General features: G+C 48.2%; 3 protein-coding genes across 3 annotated transcripts in view; 1 reads left to right on the top strand and 2 right to left on the bottom strand.

Moving 5' to 3' along the window:
* Window positions 1-453: 453 nt before the first annotated feature.
* ENTR1 (endosome associated trafficking regulator 1) lies at window positions 454-3,725 on the bottom strand. The gene is made up of 7 exons (XM_057380872.1): window positions 3,577-3,725; window positions 3,315-3,494; window positions 2,770-2,843; window positions 2,280-2,391; window positions 1,996-2,058; window positions 1,245-1,381; window positions 454-929 (listed from the first exon to the last, which is right to left on the bottom strand). Exons 1-7 carry the CDS (start codon window positions 3,703-3,705, stop codon window positions 836-838), a joined length of 789 nt encoding a protein of 262 aa, XP_057236855.1. The 5' UTR covers window positions 3,706-3,725; the 3' UTR covers window positions 454-835.
* Window positions 3,726-3,857: 132 nt separating this feature from the next.
* On the top strand, window positions 3,858-9,209 carry PMPCA (peptidase, mitochondrial processing subunit alpha). Its single transcript, XM_057380862.1, has 13 exons — window positions 3,858-3,911; window positions 4,087-4,289; window positions 4,415-4,494; window positions 4,798-4,880; window positions 5,171-5,265; window positions 5,414-5,514; window positions 5,896-6,159; window positions 6,369-6,461; window positions 6,712-6,830; window positions 7,269-7,359; window positions 7,449-7,511; window positions 7,881-8,025; window positions 8,270-9,209. The coding sequence occupies exons 1-13, from the start codon at window positions 3,859-3,861 to the stop codon at window positions 8,437-8,439; spliced, it is 1,560 nt and encodes a 519-aa protein (XP_057236845.1). The 5' UTR covers window position 3,858; the 3' UTR covers window positions 8,440-9,209.
* A 60-nt stretch (window positions 9,210-9,269) lies between these two features.
* The window catches only part of INPP5E (inositol polyphosphate-5-phosphatase E), a 10,233-nt gene continuing 828 nt past the window's right edge, over window positions 9,270-18,674 (bottom strand). Inside the window, exons 2-11 of the mRNA XM_057380860.1 lie at window positions 17,131-18,175; window positions 15,544-15,667; window positions 15,243-15,340; window positions 14,572-14,696; window positions 14,332-14,451; window positions 13,854-13,961; window positions 12,941-13,102; window positions 12,503-12,618; window positions 12,029-12,165; window positions 9,270-11,306 (exon numbers count right to left, since the gene is read on the bottom strand). Of these exons, the coding sequence (XP_057236843.1) occupies window positions 11,174-11,306; window positions 12,029-12,165; window positions 12,503-12,618; window positions 12,941-13,102; window positions 13,854-13,961; window positions 14,332-14,451; window positions 14,572-14,696; window positions 15,243-15,340; window positions 15,544-15,667; window positions 17,131-17,972 (1,965 nt within the window). The 5' untranslated portion in view covers window positions 17,973-18,175 and the 3' untranslated portion in view covers window positions 9,270-11,173. The remainder of the gene's footprint in view (window positions 11,307-12,028; window positions 12,166-12,502; window positions 12,619-12,940; window positions 13,103-13,853; window positions 13,962-14,331; window positions 14,452-14,571; window positions 14,697-15,242; window positions 15,341-15,543; window positions 15,668-17,130; window positions 18,176-18,674) is intronic.

The following is an 18,674-nucleotide window of genomic DNA, read 5'->3' as shown; positions in this document are numbered from 1 at the left end:
CAGTGGACAGCCAATCCGAGCGCGGCTCGGCCCACGTGCGCGGCCAGGGGGCGGTCCCGGCTCCCCGCACCCGCCCCGGGGCCCGCAGAGACCGCCCCGAGTGAGGGGGTAACGGAACCGGGACACCGGGATAACGGGACACCGGGATAACGGAACCGGGACACCGGGATAACGGAACACCGGGACACGGGGACATCGGGATAACGGGACACCGGGATAACGGCACCGGGACACCGGGATAACGGAACACCGGGACACGGGGACATCGGGATAACGGGACACCGGGATAACGGCACCGCGACACCGGGACATCGCGACACCGGGACACGGGGACACCAGGATAACGGGACACTGGGGCATCGCGACACCGGGACACAGCAACACCGCGACACGGCGACAGCAGGATAACAGGACACCGCGACACCTGGACCCCGGCACCGCGACACCAGGACACCGCAACACCAGGACAACGGCACAGCGGTTTTTAATGGCACCGCCACCGCCGATCGACCCACAGTCCTTTCCCCTTTCACAGCAAGAGCACAAACGGCAAGGGGAGCCCCAGCCAAAACCGGGGATGCTCACAGGGTCCCAGATGAAATCTGGGCGGATTGCWGGGTATGAGGGGAGAAGGGGCCATGGTCCCAGCACAGCAGGAATAGGAATGTGGTGTCCATCCGGATTTAGTGGTCCATTGGCTATGGCTGCACTGCAGGAAGGGATGGAGAAGCCAGGTCTGCAGTTTGGCACGTTGAAAAGAGGCCAAGTATCAAAAATTCACTTTTTAGTAATGTTTTCCAGATGAAAACAAAGTCCTTCATGTTGCGTGAGTCACTCACTGTCCATCCTCTGACACCTCAGAGATTCTGTCTATGGATTTCAGGAGATCAGCAACGAGCTGCAGGGATTCCGCTCCAGAGAGCAGCTGCCTGGAACAGGAGAGATGCAATGTTAGATGGGAAGGACAGGCAGCCAGGCAGTTTTGGAGTGGTTTGCTCACACTCTGTGATTTATCAAACAGCATTTTATCAGGACTGGAGACTTAGAGACTCCCACTTTCCTTTTTGCTACCTACACTTGGAGGAAAACACACAGCAGGTAAGAACATGGAGTAGCTCATCTGGCACACAACACAAACCCCTGAGTTTCAAACCTAAAAACTCACTGAGGATGTTTATTTGTGAGCCCAGAATGCTGCCCMATGCCTGGGATGGTGTCAGGAGCATTGTCCCAGCCCAGCTCACCTGATGGATGCTCGGGAGCTGGTTGTGACCTGGAGCAGGTGCTGCAGAGCCACCTCTGCGTTCTGCTTTGCTGCGGCCAATCCCGCCTGGCCCGCCCGCAGCGCTTCGTTCTCCAGCTTGGAATTCCTCAGCTCAGCCTGGGAGGAAYGGGCAAAACCCATGTAAAATAATCACAAAACTCCAGCAGATACTCTACAACCAATGAATACATTCATACAGCAGTTTATGGGTATGTAATGTAATAATTAACTAACACACGATAGTGAATAGAATAAAACAACGTGATAAACAGTCATTATATCCCATAACATGACTGCATGGAGGGAGTGTCCTCCCASAGTTATTARGAYWGAAAARGACATCTGGARATCATGAACAAGGCAGGGTCAYGTAGAGCAGGGATGTTTCCAGGTGGRTTTTGGATGTCTCCAGAGAGGGAGACTCCACRCATTCCCTGCACAGTCTGCTCMAGGGCTCTGCCACAYTCCATGGAAAGAAGTTCCTCCTTGTTTTAGTTYCTGGCCATTGCTCCTCATCYTGTCACTAGACACCAATGATAAATCTGGCACCAYGCAGGCCCTCCCAGCCTCTGACAGAACACCACAACTCCCAAGCCTTTACTGAACCTGAAAACCCACTCAGCAATTTCCTGATTTCTCAAAAATCTTGCAATATCCTTTGCACAGGCTAATTCCAAGATAGATCCCTGCAGCCCCAGCCCCCAGCCAGGCTCAGGAATGTTGCTCTGTACCTGGAGCAGTGCATTTTCCTGTCTCAGTTTGACAGCGCTGTTCTCAGCTTTGACAGCCCGTTTCTGCAACAGAAGAGAGATTATTGAAACCATAGGGTGCTAAGGCACATGGGAATGAGGGATATGGTTTGTTTAATTAATTTTCTGAATGTTTTGGGAGGTAGGAACAGCTCCCTCCTTCCCTCCTCACTGCTTCTTTTTGGGATCTGCAGTTGCTACCTCACCACCCTCATAGGGAAGAATATTTTCATGACATCTGGTTGAAACCTAAAGCCAACACTCACAGTCATCAGCTGGAGATTCTGCTCCACGTGCTGCACCATTGCTTCCAAATCCTGCGCTTCTTTCTCTTCTTTGATTTTGTTTTCCTCAAGCTTCTTCTCAAGCTTCCTCATCCTGAAAAAACAAGAGAGGGCACACAGTAAGGCCTTGTACCATTAGAATCTCATTGTTTCATGTTATAAGGAAAATTAATTCTTCCCACAGAACTCCAKATCGGGGCTGTGGCTCAGGGGATTTTTCTGTTCCACATCCACCAGCATTAATGGGAACTCTACAGCTGAGTGAGGAACATACAGACATGCTCACATGCCATCTGGCTACTTACTTTCCAAGACTTTTTCAATTTAAAAAATGGGTTTGCTATGTCTTTTTTTATTAAGTAGGATAGATTTCAACTACATTTTTCATCTTTAAGGATACTGGAGCTAGTGAGCACCTCTCTTAAGTCAGCTCCTTCYGTTATTACTTCCCCCCACATTGTGGCTCACGCACTTGTCTGCTTGAGTKTCAGACAGAATCTGAAGCTTATTGATCTTGCTTCTCAAAATAGTGTTTTCTTCTTTTAGCTAAAAGAAAAAGAAAAAAAATCTCATGAGGATTGAAGGTGCATTTTTCCAACAAGATCAACAACAGAACATTCAGCTAGAATACTGGAAATTCTTGCACTTTCTAATACATTCAAACTTAATTTTGTCTCCAGTTTACCCATCTGGAAACCACTAACCATCACTAACCCTGTGGGGTGAGGAATGTGGCACCGAACAACCAGAGCAAATGTGATTAATTAATGCTGCCAATTCTAAATAAACACGACCTCAAGGGGCAGGAGCASGCGGAAGTCACTGGGTCATGCGCAGGGCAGTAGGACAGAGAAAGTACTGGACCCGATTCATGGTGAAAAGTACGTTTCCAAACCTAATTCTCTTCCTCAGCAGTTTGGTGGCAGCAGGCTGGGCCATGGAGTTCTGTAACAAGCTGGCACCCAGCTCAGGGCTCGCCTGACACAGAAAGGTGCCGGCAGGGCGGGCAGYGCTCACCTGCTCGTAGCTCGGCTGCGGGAGGGGAACACGGTCCGGCCCCGGGGGGGATCCGAGGTGGGCCTGTTCCACGGCCAGCGGCTGGTAGCTCTCGCTCCATTCCTCCTCCTCGTCCTCCTCATCCCCCGACTCTGCGGGCACTGCGGGAAGCGGGGGCACCACGGGCCCGGGCCAAGCCGCCTGCGGAGGGGAGAGCGGGGCTGAGGTGGGTGCCGGGACGGGACGGGGCGGGGCCTTGCCGCGCTGTCTCCCAGAACCTTACCTGCGTGTCACCGCCCACCCCGTCACCGCCGCGGGACTTGGAGCGGACGAACTCGCGGAAGGAGAAGGGGTTGGGCTCGGCCGGGCCCCCCGCCACCGGCTCGGGCACCGGGAGCGGCGCCGCCGCCATGGCCGCCTGAGGGGAGGGCGGGGCTGGGCGGGGCGTGGCCTCCTCCTCGCAGCGGACCAATGAGCGCGCAGCCGCCTCGCTCTCGCCCAGACGCAGCCCCGCCCCCTGAGGGTTAGCCCCGCCCCCTGACCCCGCGCTCCCGGTGGCGGCAAGATGGCGGCGGCCATGGCGTGGCTGCGGCGCGGCGCCTGCGGCCCGGCCCGGCGGTGAGAGCGGCCCCGGCRCCGCACGGGGAGGGAACGGCGCTGGGGACCGCGGGGAGGACGGGGGGAAGCGCTCGGGATCTGCTGTGCAAGGGGATCAGCGCTCGGTACCGCTCTGGGCGGAGGCGCTGCCGGCGCGGTGTACCGTACCCCCTGACGGTGTCCCGGTGTCCCTCAGGTGCGGGCTGGCGGCCGGCCGGAGCTACAGCGGCGGCAGCGCCTACCCCAGCGTGTCGCTGACGTGCCCGCTGCCSGGCGTGCCCAAAGCCGTGTTCGCGGCGGCCGAGAGCCGGGAGCGCTTCGAGACGCGGGTGACGGTGCTGGAGAACGGGCTGCGCGTCGCCTCCCAGAACAAATTCGGGCAGTTCTGCACCGTGGGCAGTGAGTACCCCGGCAGCCGGCCGGGACAGGGCCGTGGCGGTGGCACCTCAGCTTCCCCCGAGCCCGGAGTCTGTAAGGAACAAGGRTGTAAAAGTCACGCTGGTTTATTCTCTTCTTATCACCAGTTCTGGTCAATTCGGGATCAAGACACGAAGCGAAATACCTCAGTGGTATCTCCCACTTCTTGGAAAAGCTGGCGTTCTCTGTGAGTACTGCCCTGCACTGTCCAGGGGTTCCCAAATCTGCATGGGGTAAACCAGGAAGAGCAGCCCTCAGGGCTCTCTGCACTTGAATTGTTTAAATAGTGGTCACAGAATTCATAGTCACAGAATCTTAATTTCTGGCTAATTTTCATGTATTGAAAGTCTGTTGTTCTTTCAGCTCCTGGGCTGGCGTATATAAATCAAGTCATTTGATTAAAAGAACATAGATGATGTTCTGGGCTTTGCTGAAGAGCTATAAACAGTTATTGCTTTACTAATTAATAACACTGTGTCTTCTTCCTTAGTCCACAGCTCAGTTTGGCAGCAAAGATGAAATTCTGCTCACCTTAGAGAAGCATGGAGGCATTTGTGACTGYCAGGCATCGAGGTGGGTTGCTCCTTCTCCTGGGTCTGGTAACACTGGCAGCACTTGAAATCCCTTTTCCTGGTGTGGGGCAGRAAAAGCCACTTTTTATTCCCAAGCAGCAGAAACCTGTTTGTGGTAGCTGCTGAGAAGCTACATAAGTGAGCCTGAAAGAGTTATAAAGTTCAAATATATTCRTTTTCAAAAGCGTTAATGAGTGAAACAGCTTTATTTATGATTCCTTGATACTGAAATGACTGTGAGTGATCCCAACAGTGGCTTCTCCGTGCAGAAACTCTTTGCTTGTGTTGCAGGGACACCATCATGTATGCAGTGTCTGCTGATGCCAGAGGCCTGGACACYGTGGTCAATTTGCTGGCTGATGTAACGCTCCAGCCCAGGTTATCAGGTCTGGATATTCACACAATTCCCTGCCTCAAAAAAATATCTCAAACACATGGCTTGCTCTTAAGAGTTCAGAATTCTTGACCAAGTGACCTTGCAGCAGCTGGGTGTTTTGTGTAGGGGCTGCTATCCCTTGCTTTATCCTGTTTCAGATGAAGAAATTGAGATGACCCGGATGGCCATCAGGTTTGAGCTGGAGGATCTGAATATGAGACCTGACCCCGAGCCTCTCCTCACAGAAATGATCCATGCGGTAACACACTAATTCCACCTTGCAGGCAGCCTCCTGCTGCATTCTTTTCTTTGTGTTTTTGCCAGCTTCAGGGTTCATTTAGACTGCTCTAACTCAGACTTTRTTGTTACTCAGTTTGATTTCGGTGATGGGAGAATTTGCTGTCCCTCCATTCTGAAATCCAGCATTCTCCACATATGGAAGATTCTAATCCAAACTGAAAAAAGAACTTGTCTGTAACTTCCCTTTGTTAATGTGGGTTATCCTGACATTAACAAAATAATGCTCAGTCTCTCCTCTCTTACACCTGGGCTTAATTCCAAAGCAGAAAGAGGGTTAGATGAGGGATTTAGGGGAGGTAGAAGTGATATTTGTTACTTTAATGTCTCTTTTCCCTTTTAGGCAGCCTTCAGAGACAACACAGTTGGACTGAACAGGTTCTGCCCAGTGGAAAACACGGACAAAATCGACAGGGCCGTGCTGCACTCGTACCTGAGCAGTTACTACACCCCAGACAGGATGGTGCTGGCCGGGGTGGGCATTGAACACGAGCAGCTGGTGGAATGTGCCAGGAAATACCTGCTGGGGGTGGAGCCCGTGTGGGGCTCGGGGCGGAGCAGGGCTGTGGACAGATCTGTGGCTCAGTACACCGGAGGMATCGTCAAGGTAAATGTGGAGGGGATAACTTGCTGGGAATTGCTGATTTCTCTACAGGCTTTTGCTTTTCTGAAGTTACATTTCATGGGTATGAGCCCAGACTGGCCATGACAGCTGTTAATTGGGGGATGTGATAATTAATTGGGAATGTATCAAGCTGGATATGACAGTGAAAATCTTTATAATCTGTCTTTATAATCTGTCTGCCCTTCCCACAGGTTGAAAAAGACATGTCAGATGTAAGCCTGGGCCCTACTCCCATCCCAGAGCTCACCCACATCATGATTGGGTTAGAAAGCTGCTCATTTTTAGTGAGTATCAACCTAAAATCCTTCATTTTCGTTTCCTTATACTTTGGGAATCCCAGGAATACTGGCTTAGTACACAAACATTGGCATTCTTGCTGCTGCACATAAAACCAAGTAGCTTTTCCCCTGACATTTTGCTGAAGGCACTGACCTTCACACTCCTCTTTGTGCTGTGTCTTTATTCTCCCCTTTACCCACCCCAGCCCCTTGAGAGCTCTGCCATTCCCTGACTGAATTTYTTGTTGCAATCCAGGAGGATGATTTCATTCCTTTTGCGGTGCTAAACATGATGATGGGAGGTGGTGGCTCTTTTTCAGCTGGAGGGCCTGGCAAGGGCATGTTCACCCGGCTGTACCTCAATGTGCTCAACAGGTTGGTTTGTCTTGATGTTTATGGGGTGGCAGAAGCAGTCCTTTTAGCAGGTTCACATGGAAAAAAAATGAAAGCAAACTCCCCCAGGTTTTACATCAGCTTATTCTGCTTGGGACTGGTTTGTCAGCTGGCATTTTGAGAGGGTGGAAGTAAAGGGCAGAAGTGACCAGGAATTCTGTGTTCCTCCACTAGCCCAATCCATGCTTTAATTAGGGAATATTAACAGGATTGGCTCTGTATTTTCCTGAGGATGCAAGTGGAGATTATGGAGTAGATGCCACATGCACAGATTGTCAGAGGCAGGGACTGACAATTATCATTGCACTGCTGAGAATCCTGAAAATGYGCTAGGAGGGTACTCACTGTCCATGTTTGTTTTAACTTTTACATTGCAAATACTGTTCTTTAAATTTTAAAATACTGATTGTACACTCACAGGCACCACTGGATGTACAATGCAACCTCTTACCACCACAGCTATGAGGACACAGGTCTCCTGTGTATCCACGCCAGTGCAGATCCCAAACAGGTACAGAGTCCACATCATTCAGTACCAGACAGCACTGTTAACACAGGAAGCATCATTCTCATCTTCTTTCCATGATCTGTTTTCCCCAGGTTCGGGAGATGGTGGAAATCATCACCAGGGAATTCATCCTTATGGCAGGAGCAGTGGGAGAGGTCAGCAGCACATTTGAACTTGCAGATGGTCTTTGAGCTGAAATAATGCCTGGAACTGTCCRAGGCCAGGCTGCACTGGGCTTGGAGCACCCTGGGAGARTGGAAGGTGTTCCATCCCCTGGCACTGGATGGGTTTTAAGGTCCCTTCTAACYCAGAGCAGTCTGAGATTCTGTGCATGCATTGCTCTGGCTTTGCCTGAATAGATTTTGTAGATAAAGTTGTTACATGTTTCTGTGAAAGAATACAGCAACATCAGCAGTGCATTCACAAAGAGAGAATTGTCTGCAGAACTCTGCCGTGTTACCTTGTACCAAACAGCAGCCACCAGAATTTTCTGACTGTTATTTGCATTTCCTGCTCATTCACAGGTAGAACTTGAGAGGGCAAAGACACAGCTCAAATCCATGCTCATGATGAACCTGGAGTCCCGGCCAGTGATCTTTGAAGATGTGGGGAGACAGGTTTTGGCAACTAACACAAGGAAGCTACCTCAYGAGCTCTGTGCCCTCATCAGTGAGTAGACAATGCTTTGCCTTGCCTTCACTGAACTGTAGGTACAGTTAGAATATTCTTGTAGCTCTGATGAATTGCCTCTGAAAGCCTGGGTGTATAAATACTACAGAAATATATTTCAAACTGAGCTTTATTGCTTTCAAGCTAACACAGGTCTAGAGTTGGTTTTCTGAGCCTCAGCCTAAAGCTGCTTTGTGATGTTCACAAGGGAGCTGTCACAGCTCTGCCTTTTCTCTATCTGCAGGTCAGGTGAAACCCACTGATATCAAGAGGGTGGTGACTAAGATGCTGCATAAGAAGCCAGCAGTGGCTGCCCTGGGTGACCTGACAGATCTGCCCTCGTATGAGCACATCCAGGCTGCCCTTTCCAGCAAGGACGGGCGGCTCCCACGGCTCTACCGCCTGTTCCGATAGAGCAGCACCTCCTGCCTGCCCTCAGACTCCCTTCTTTTTTAATGGTTTYTTTGATTCTCATGTTGCTGTACCACCCTCCCTGCCCCCAATGCTCCCAGGCATTCTGTGCAACCACGGAGCTGAGCAAAGCTGCTTTGGAGCACTGGACTGTGAAGAGCTCGTTTAAGGGGCCAATCCTGGCTCTGGAGGAGGAGTTTGACCCTCTTGAGTAAGTTACAGAAGTGGCTTTGGGGAGAACAGAATAAACCAAAACATYCATCACTACARYGAAAGCACATCTCTGAGCAGCCTCTTCATCACCTCAGCAGTGGCAGTGGGGCTGTCTCCCAGGAGACCCCAATRTGCCCTACCTGAGGAATGTGGTGGYACCTTAAAGAGCTTGGCTTACATGTCTGAATTCAAAGAATATTTGTAACTGTTACCAAGGTGAACAAAGACCTGGTCAGGCTGAATTAGGAAAATAATAGTTATTGTCCCTTGTGAAGTTAAGCAAAAGGTTTCCTGCAATCCCGTTTTTTTGCCAAATCACGGATGCAGTTTATCAGTGTAATTCACCATCTGACAAGAAGTCATCCACCTGGAAATTATTTCATCACCTTGCTAGAGCTCCARGGAAAGCAGACCCATGACAGAACCAATTTTCTGTAGAGTTCCTCTGCAGAGATACTGTACCTGATGGACATTTACTTGAGAACGAGAATGATTCTATTCTTCAGGTTTTTCACTTGGAAGTGAACTGTGCTAAAGAATAAAAGTTCTTTTCTTCCAGAGTTTCTATACAAACAGTTATTAAAGGAGTTGCTGCTSCTGCACCTTAAACTTGTGCCTCATTTCCTCAGTATCACCCAGATGGACCTAAGGCCTTGCAAAAAGAAGACACAATCATCAGTCTCACAGCAAAAATGAGGCKCGGCTGAGAGTCAGGATAACAAAATGACAATATTTAGAAACATGATCTTGACTGACACCATATCACAGAAAGCCAAGTGCTACACATGTGACATACTGAAGAAATGGAGACTCAAAAGAGGAATAAAACATTGGATTTATATAATCCCCTAATGCATGGGTTTAAAATACAGACAGCTGCATTGCAGCATTTCACTGCTAGGTGTGCATGRTGAGGAGCAATCCAACTGGGAGCAGAGCACTGTGAGGCTGCTGTTATCTGCTTTACCCCATCCTTTCCTCATGCAACTCAAAGAAAAAAAATGTTGCATTGCTTCCTGCAGAGCCCACAGCGTGGAAGTCCTGTTCAGTGTTGTGTATGTTTGTGAGGAAATAAAGAGACCTCTGAACAAGTGGAGCAAGTARTAAGAGTTCTGAAATTCATCTGCCAAGGGTTGCTTGAACTGGCAGGTGACACAGCTTCATTCAATGCAAATAATTCCAGAGAAATCTGTCCCAGTCCTGCAGCTGAAAAATGGCCCAGGTCACCCAAACATGCAGCATGCAAAGAACTCGGSTTCTGACAACAATAAAAGCTGGTTCTCAGTTAAGGTATTGCATTAATTTATTTTTATTCCTTTAAAAAGAAAGGAAATCCAAATACCTGATGGCTACAGACAGGTCAGTGCCATAAATGTACCGCAGAACAGGAGCCTGTCTTAGACAGGTTGCATAGTCAGCAGCACTTCCTCCAAGGTGTTTGCATGATGTTTTAGGTCCTAAGGTGATTAATGATCCCATCTGTGCCCATGAGGAGTTCTTAATTATTAGCTGTACTTAACATTTTACCAGTGCCATACTGGTCCTTGTAGTATATATAGCCTTAAGACAACACTACTTCAAAAATAGCAAGTTATTCACAGTTTACTGATTTGGAAAAATAAAACCAAAGGAATTGACTGTGATTGGAGGTAATGGAGCTGTGTGGAGCTGAGTGGCTGCAGTTGCTCTGCAAACCTCCCTGGTGCACTCACTTGACATTGCTTTGGTGAAGCATCACACAGTGCCTGCTCTCAGACCACGATTTCTGACTSCTGCTGCTGAAGGCAGAGTAGTGTTTTATCAGCCCTGGGGAGGACAAGTGAGTGCAGGAAGGGATCGTTTCAAGCAGTCTCAGTAGACAAATATATGGCCTGAGAGTTTGGTATTTACCCCCTTAGTAACAGAAGGCCTATAGAATGATTRTTGAAAGGCAATGTTTCTACACTTCAATGTACAGAGTACATTCACACACAACTTGCTGCAGAGGACCCAAAAAGCCCRACACAGGAGCACCATCCATACACAGAACTGCCCAAGTCCATGAACTGGTCCCTGTTACTCATTTTCCAGAATACCAACGCTTGGCTACAGAGAAGGAGCAAACCCAACCCCACACTGGATGTAAACTAACCTGAACCAAACCAAAGAGACAGAGAATTCACCTTTCTGCAGGCTCTTAGGTCCCCTGCCTTGGGTGATGCCAGTTCCAGCAGCTGTGCCCCTGCATGGAGTCCTAGAACCAAGGGTCTGCACCCAGTGGCTTCCTAAGATARTCTGGTTAAAAATAAATCAGTTACACCTTTTGGGATGGATGTCTTAAATAACTGACTCCTTTTCTTCAGCAGAAGCACTTGAGCTACATGGATTAGCTCATGCAAATGAATCCAGGATGAGGTTTAAGACATTCTTCACAAGCCACAGCAACTGCCAGGGGTGCTTAAGCAGACAATTCCCTGCAGAGTTTGCCATGGCCTGAAATCCTCTTTCAGGGCACCTATGCCACAAGCATTGCAGAGCTCTCAGCTCAAGAAATGCTACATATGCTGCTGGATTTTTGGTCCTTTTGTTCCAGGCGTTTCTGCAGTTCCCTTGTAATCCGCCTCCTTATTCCGATTAAATACAGCTCTCTGTCAAACTGCCCCGCAGCCAGTGGGATGCTGCAACAGAAACACAAGCCAGCAGGTCAGGGCATAAATACATTATTGTTTGCCCARCATTTCCCTACTATTTTATACAACCAAGGCCAGAAACTTCATTTTTACTTTCTGAAGGCATTCAGCTGCTGCTGTCATAGAAGAAGGAGTTGTTCTTCCACAGCAACAAGTTAAGGTTTTTCACAACTCTTAAAAATGCTGGTTGTAAAAGGGAATTGTACTTTAAATTTAAGYATGAAGTCGCCTTCATTCATATATACAGGACTTTCTTTATGACTCTAAACTAAAACCAAATTTTCTAAGGAGTTCTGCTAATATAACAGCCCACAGTGGGACATTAAGAACTTGGAGGATCTCAAAATATACCACTGAAATCAAGCTATGCTGAAATTCAGCCACCACTGTGGAGGGAAAACAGAKCTGATCCTAAAGAGGGAAAGAGGAAGAGAAGAGGAAAGCTGCCATGCTGATAGGGAAAACAATGAGCTGCCTCTCAGATAAAACACAGATTTATATTCAGTTCCAGTGGGCTCTGTTTATCCCCCTCAGAAGGATTAAAGGACCTGGCAGCAGGGATTTCAGCTGTCAGGGCAAGGTTTAAGCTCTTACTGCTCTGACCACCAGCATAAACTGGGTAAAACTCAGGCTGCAGGGAGCTCTGAGGGACAGACACAGGATCATATCCTGGGGAGCAATCATGGGGAGCAGCAAAAGGAGGCACTCACTTGTCTCTGCCAGGCCTCACTTTGACACGGAACAAGGCAAACACAGGCCGGTGGTCTGAGGTTTTGATGACAGGACAAGAGGAATATTTGACAGCCTGGATGTCGTCCTTGTAGCGGCTGCGGAACACAACTCGGTCCTGGAGGCAGGGAGAGAGGGGACAGTGATGGGGACTCCTGCACTGGTTCACAGGAGACAAATCCATCCATTTATCACACTCCAGTTAATGAAATTAATTGGGCAGGAATCCATTCATGAAGTATGCCTGAACCCAACAGTTCTGTGCCCAGCTCTGAGCACAGGGGAGAGCCCACTCAGACAGGATGTAAGACAGGAATAATCAGGTTAACAGCCTGTATCAAACTCTCCTTGTGCTCACAGATTCATCAATCCTTTCTTCCAGAAATCTCAGTTGCCCTTAAGCAACAAATCTCAGCACAACTGGATCTTCTTTGGATTCTGAAATCAGCCCTTACCGTGTAGGAAGGAGTCCTTTGCTTGGAAGTGGTGTCGTAGCTGTCCTTTCCTATGTCAAACTTGTAGGAAGGACGGAAGTGGATATCAGCCTCTTGGAATCCTTTGAAAATAGACCCTGTAAGGGAAGGGGAGAACAGCATGAATAAACTCCTTCCTGAGAACCAGGCAATGATTCTGCTAATGCTGGACATGCTAGAAAAACCTGGGCTTGGGCTGTAGAAATGGAGCCAGCTCCACTCCTAACACACAGAGGATAAAAAAGAGCCAGTAGCTGTTCAGTCAGTGGCCAGTTAAAAAAAGAACACCCGGCCCATGCATTTCCCCTACCACTCGTGCTGCTTTGCAAATACCATTCCAGGAAATGGGGACTGGGCTGTCATTACTCCTCATTGTATCTTTATTTCTAGAAATAAGGGAGGTAAAGAGCTGYCCCTCACCCCGACTCATCTCACTGGTCAGCTGGTCATACACCAGGAGCTTGGACACGTCTGTGTCTGGGTTCTGGTTCAGGATGGAATCCACAGTCTCCCGATCCTTATTCAGTCGGAAGTTGAAATCACCAAACCAGAAAACTTCATCAAACCGAGTGGTGACATCACCTGCAAATTCAAACCACAGGTGTTCAAGGGGTGCTGTTAAATGTCAAAGGAACAACAATAAATTCTTCCTTTTCACTACCAGGAGTTGTGACATTGAGTATGCTCTCTACCTGTGATCATCACTGAATGTGGGATTTAAAAACCCAGAAGAAAACAGAACAGGAATGTTAAAAACCATAGAAAAAGTTGAAATTATACCAAATAATCTGTAGGGCCTAAAATCAGAGTAAACACCTTTAATGCTGCCTTGCAGATAGAGTATATTCAACTTCCTAGAAAGAAGACCTTGCTATTTATCTGGACATAATGTTCTCAACAGAGTATTAGGAAACAAGAATGGAATTTGGCAAACAATGCTCTGACCTGTGTGCATGCCAAGTGACAGAAAGTTTCTTAAATTTTGAAATTAAGTAATTCTTATTTGTTCTAGAAGACACTTGGAAAGTGTTATTACACATCTGTAACATTCATAATAATTAAACCAAAATTACCATTTTGCTAAAAAAATACATCATGTAAAAATTCCCTTTTGAATTTTCTCTCTCCCCTTACATTTCAATTTTTTTTTCTCAAACTTCCCTCCAGAATTTCAAGAAGAAACAAAATAATGTGAATAATAACCATCCTTAGATCTGYAATCTCTTTTTATACGATCTCAAATTATCACTCTTGTCTCTTTCTCAGTGCAGACTAAGACACTGCACACACTCTGCTTTTCTGGGCTCCCACACACCCCTGGTTTCACACTTACTAGAACTGGATCGATATGGATTTGTGTCYGGAACATTCTTGGGAAGTGTAAGGGCTTGAATGGTTTTATTGTAGTCCAGTTTCCTCTCATTCACTTTACTGTCCCCAGCTGCAAGACAGAAACCCCATTACTGCCAGCAATGAATCATTTTCATTCAATGACCATTTTTGGTTATACCAGGAGCTTCCAAAGGGCATCAGACATTTTCCACATGTAAAATGTGACACTCTGGGAGTGTCTGCAGAGAATAACAATGACAGAAAGTGTGGAAAAAGGATACGAGGGTGCAGAGCTCATTTCTGTTCCCATAAACACAGTTCTTTTGTAAGTTTGTTACCAAACAATCCTCCTCCCTTATCCTTCTCAGCTCAGCAATCCTGACCTTTGGCTTCAGCCTGTCCTGCTTTTCCACCTCTGTGCAGCTCCCTCCCCTCCTCCCTCAACCAAGACAATGGTAGCAAGACTGCAAATGTCTCACATGTGAARTGGGAAGTGATGAAGAGAAAGGAGGTCCCAAAAAACGTGAAGCAGATTCCCAGAGCTCCCTTGGTTTTGATCTGAGACACAATTCGAGTTGTCACCGTGGCATACTCCACTTCTGGAAGGAGGAAAAGAAGATGCTGTTACTGAAATGCTTCTGACAGCGAGCAGGGAGGTGAGGAGAGGGAGAAAAGAGCAGGGAACAGGCTGGCAGCAGYGCCTTCAGCTCCCCACACACCTGAGCAGAACCAGATGAGATCYCTGCGGATGAACACGGACATGTAGAGCACCCCATGGGCAGCYGAGTGCAGCAGGACATAGTGGGGGCCCAGGGTCTCCTGCAGGCGAATCTCCCACTCTCTTCTGCAGGAAAGAACAACAGCTGGATCACACAGACAGTACAGGAGACAACAACCAGAGAGAGATCAGCATGGTGCAAACAGAGCAACCCCTCTGACACAGAATATCAAGCCACAGGTAAAACCTCACTGCACTGAACTAAGGGGTGGCTGCTGAGATGTCACAGAAATCATCAGAGCTTTGCCCTGGCAACAGGATGAAATTCTGTATGCCCAGAAAAGCTGCTCCATCCCTGGAAGTRTCCAAGGCCAGGCTKRACAGGGCTTGGAGCAACCTGGGACAGTGAAAGGTGCCCCAGCCATGGCAKGGGGTGGGACTGGATGGRTTTTAATGTCCCTTCCAACCCAAATTGTTCTGGGATTCTGTAATTTACACATCTTTGTGACTTTTTTCTCTAAACCCCATTTCCTCTGTGCTCATGCAATTGAATTCAGTCTTGTTAAATGTATTGATTATTGAAAATATTAAGAATATGATGGAGACTATTTCTAGACTAATTYAAATTAGTTAACAATAAAAGAAGATGGTTCATTACATTGTTTTTGCTACCTGTCTGGACAGCCTTCTTGAACCCCAATGACATACATGTCCTGGGCAAAGTCTGGATCTGTTGGCAATAAGAAGTCATCCAGATTCACTGGAAGTTCCTATTATACAAGAATTTTAAAACAAAAAGAAAGAAARAAAAAGGCAATATTAGTTATRCRGATATTTACTAGAAAAATACCTTATAATTTGATAAAGATGATCATTCACAAGGAACATAGTCATGAACAGAAAAACATCACCCCAGTTCTCTCAGTAGAGCTGGGGTAACTTTACTTCTGCCAAGAGACTTCTGTGCACCTACCTTCTGTCCCTGCATRTTCCAGGTGGCCACAAAGATCCCAATATTCCGATCAGGGAAATATCTGCTAAGTTCTTCTGCYCCCAGTAAGGCACCACTTGCCAGAAGGCTGCCTTCCAAATAGCTCCTGTGGACAGAAGACCCAAAAAAGAGCATCTAAGGGAATGGCATGGCAGCTGGGATATYGATTTGTAATGTTTGAACCTTGAAGTAATCAAGAATATACCTCTAAGAGGAAGGAATTTAATATTTATATATTGTTCTGCTTGCCTAAAGTTCCTTTCAAAGCCAGGACATGAGGATGATGATGAGGCTGATGCTGCTCAGGTTCTGTGATGAGAAGGCTGAAGCCCACCCAAAGTCTTCAGCCCCACTAATATTTATCCAGACACAGGACAAAGAAATTTGTCTGCCAATTCCTGGATCCCTGGAAGTGTCCAAGTCCAGGYTGGACAGGGCTTGGAACAGCCTGGGACAGTGGAAGGTGTCCCTGCACTTGGCAGGGGGTAGGAATGGATGGGTTTTGAGGTCCCTTCCATCCAAACCATTCCATGATCCATTAAATTTGATTCCATTAAATTTGAGAACCCTGAAGCAGCTCAGTTTACTTCAAACGTAACAGCTCCACCATTCCCAGTGTTCTGGCATCAGGTTTCTCCCAACCATAAACTCACATTCTTCCCTTCAATTCAGCTCATCAAATCAGCTTCAAGAAAACAATTTATTTAGCCTGAGGTCTAAAAATATCCCATTTGGGAAGGGCAGATGCATCCCACAGCACCTGCCTCTCTGAAGGACACGCTCACAGGGGTGAGGGATGCTGGCACAGGGACTGCACGTTGAATAAGCATTTTTAATCTTGCTTAAGCTCTACAAATAACGATGAGAGCACCATGTCAGGGAGTGCTGGGCAACCCAGCTCTGCCCTCCTGGCTCCAGATGCTTCAGGGAGAAATGGGAAAGAAAACCCTCATGGCAAACAAGTAACTATCTGGGGCTTTTTTACTGGTTAGTAACACTTAATTTATCTCAGAATTATTTTGGCTCTGCCACTGATTCCCATGCTTTGGATGAATGATTAGCTTTTTCCCTCCTGGAGGAGCTGGGGCAGAGGAGATCCTGTGGGATACTGGAGTAGTTCCCAGTACATTATTTGATCCTGCCAGAAGCCAAACAAGTGCAACATCTGCTCAGCACCTTACAAGATTGTGATAGTACTGCATGAGACTTTCAACTTCAAATATCTGCTGTTCTTTTTTTCTGCAATTTATTATTTCAGTTCAAGCCCAATGTACTTTTAAATTTTCTAAAAAATTTCCTAACTGCTGGCATGTGCAGCTATTATTTCTTAATTCTCAAAACAGATTACATAAATATTACAAGCAAATTAAACTCGTATTTATGAAAATATCCAGCGCAAAGGAGCAAATGTATTTGTAACAGYCTTTCCATTTTCCAACTGTCTCCACAGCAGGTTAAATAACAGAGAAAGGCTTTAGCATGAGGTCAGAAGTTCCTGGCCTTGCCCAGTGGGATCCCTGTCCCTGCTAACCCCCCAAAATTGTGCCAGAATAAACTGGGGGACCCTACCTGCTGCGAACATCCTTGGCTCGAATGGGAGTGAGCAGGCTGAAGGTGGATTTCATGGAGTCTGTGGAGCAATTGTCATAGAGCGTCCCATTGCCCTGCAGCCTGGAGTCGCTGAGGCTGCTGCTCACCCTCCCAAACTTGTGCTGAGAATAATGTCGGTAATCCAGGCAATCTGCGTCGATCCTATTAGCTGTCCTCAGGGAGTGGGAGGCCACGTTGAGCTCCATGGGGGGCAGGGGGCGGGCTGGCATGATTTGGGACAGCCGGGGCTTGCCCCCCGCGAACCCCTTCCCCCGCAGCAGCCCCCCAAAGGCACTGGAGATCTCGGAGGCTCGTTTGCCCAGGTCCGAGGCGCCCCCTCGGCTCTTCCCCACCGGAGCCGCTTCCAAGGCGTCGGGTGAACTGTGCGAGGAGTCCTGCGGGCAGCAGGGGCTGCAGGGGCTGGCCTTGGCCCTGCTGGGAGGGCTGGGGGACGCTTCCTGCAGGGARCCGTTGGAGGAGCTCGTCTCGTTGGGGTCGGTCAGGCTTTCCTGGCTCGTCCTAAACCGTCTCCACTTCCTCCAGCTCTTCTCATCCAGGGATGCAGCACGCTCCAGCCGGGGCTTCCGAGGGGGCCTTGGAGTGATGGATTTAATTTTCATATTGGCTTTGAGTTCTTCTGGCAGAAGYTTTAAGGTCTCGCTTATGGGGGTGCCTATTTTGGGAGGTGCCCCATTGCCCCCAGCCTCCTTTTTGGCTGCTTTTCCAGCTTTTTTTGCCTGCAGATCCTGCACTGCTCCACCCTCTGTGCTCCGAGTAACACACACCCTTGAGTGCTGTGGAAATCCATTTGGAGTAYTCATTGTCCCCCAGCTGTGGATGCTGCTCCAGGTGAAAAGTTCCTCAAAGCATAGTTTCCTTCCCTTTGTCACCCTGTGGGTTCACAGGGCTTTACTCAGCCAGCAAGACATGGGAATTGCAGACAGCTCAGCCTTCAGCTGGGAATGAAGGGCGGGTGAATGTGTAGGCAGATGCATCGTCTGCAAAATTCCGAGACGTGGGATACCTGGATTCCCCCAAGAGAAAGATGTAAGAATGAAAACTTATTAAGCTGCAAACCGTACTCCCGTATCAGAAAGCATCACCTTGCAGGACCTCCTTCTAGCACAACTCAAACCTTAACGTGACCTTGTTAGAAAATCATTGTCATTTCGCGGTTTTTTTTTTTTTTTCCTCAAAGCAGAGCAGAGAGGTGACCTCCTCCCACTGCAGACATCACGGCTGTGGACACCTTTCTTTAAGAAAAGGCTGTTAGCACGAAAGGAAACCCAAAGTGCACAGAAACCACAGCTCGCTGCCCTTGCTGTACACACGGCGTCACAGCACAACCAGCCCGCAGCAAGRCAGGAAATTTCCAGTGATCCCACAGCCGGGAAATCGCTGCCGCTTTTTCCTGCCTTGCACCAACCCGGCTCGCTGCCGCCGACACCGAGAAAAYACCCCGGGGGTGGGTTTAGGGTATGGAAACGGGGTTCGAGGGCATCTCTCGGCGGGGGAACCTCGTC

This window comes from Malurus melanocephalus, unplaced genomic scaffold, assembly GCF_030028575.1.
Source record: "Malurus melanocephalus ecotype Western Australia unplaced genomic scaffold, MMel_1.1 scaffold_474, whole genome shotgun sequence".
NCBI classification, from domain to species: Eukaryota; Metazoa; Chordata; class Aves; order Passeriformes; family Maluridae; genus Malurus; species Malurus melanocephalus.
Note: the sequence above shows the minus strand (reverse complement) of the source record. Positions and strands in the feature narration are given on the sequence as shown.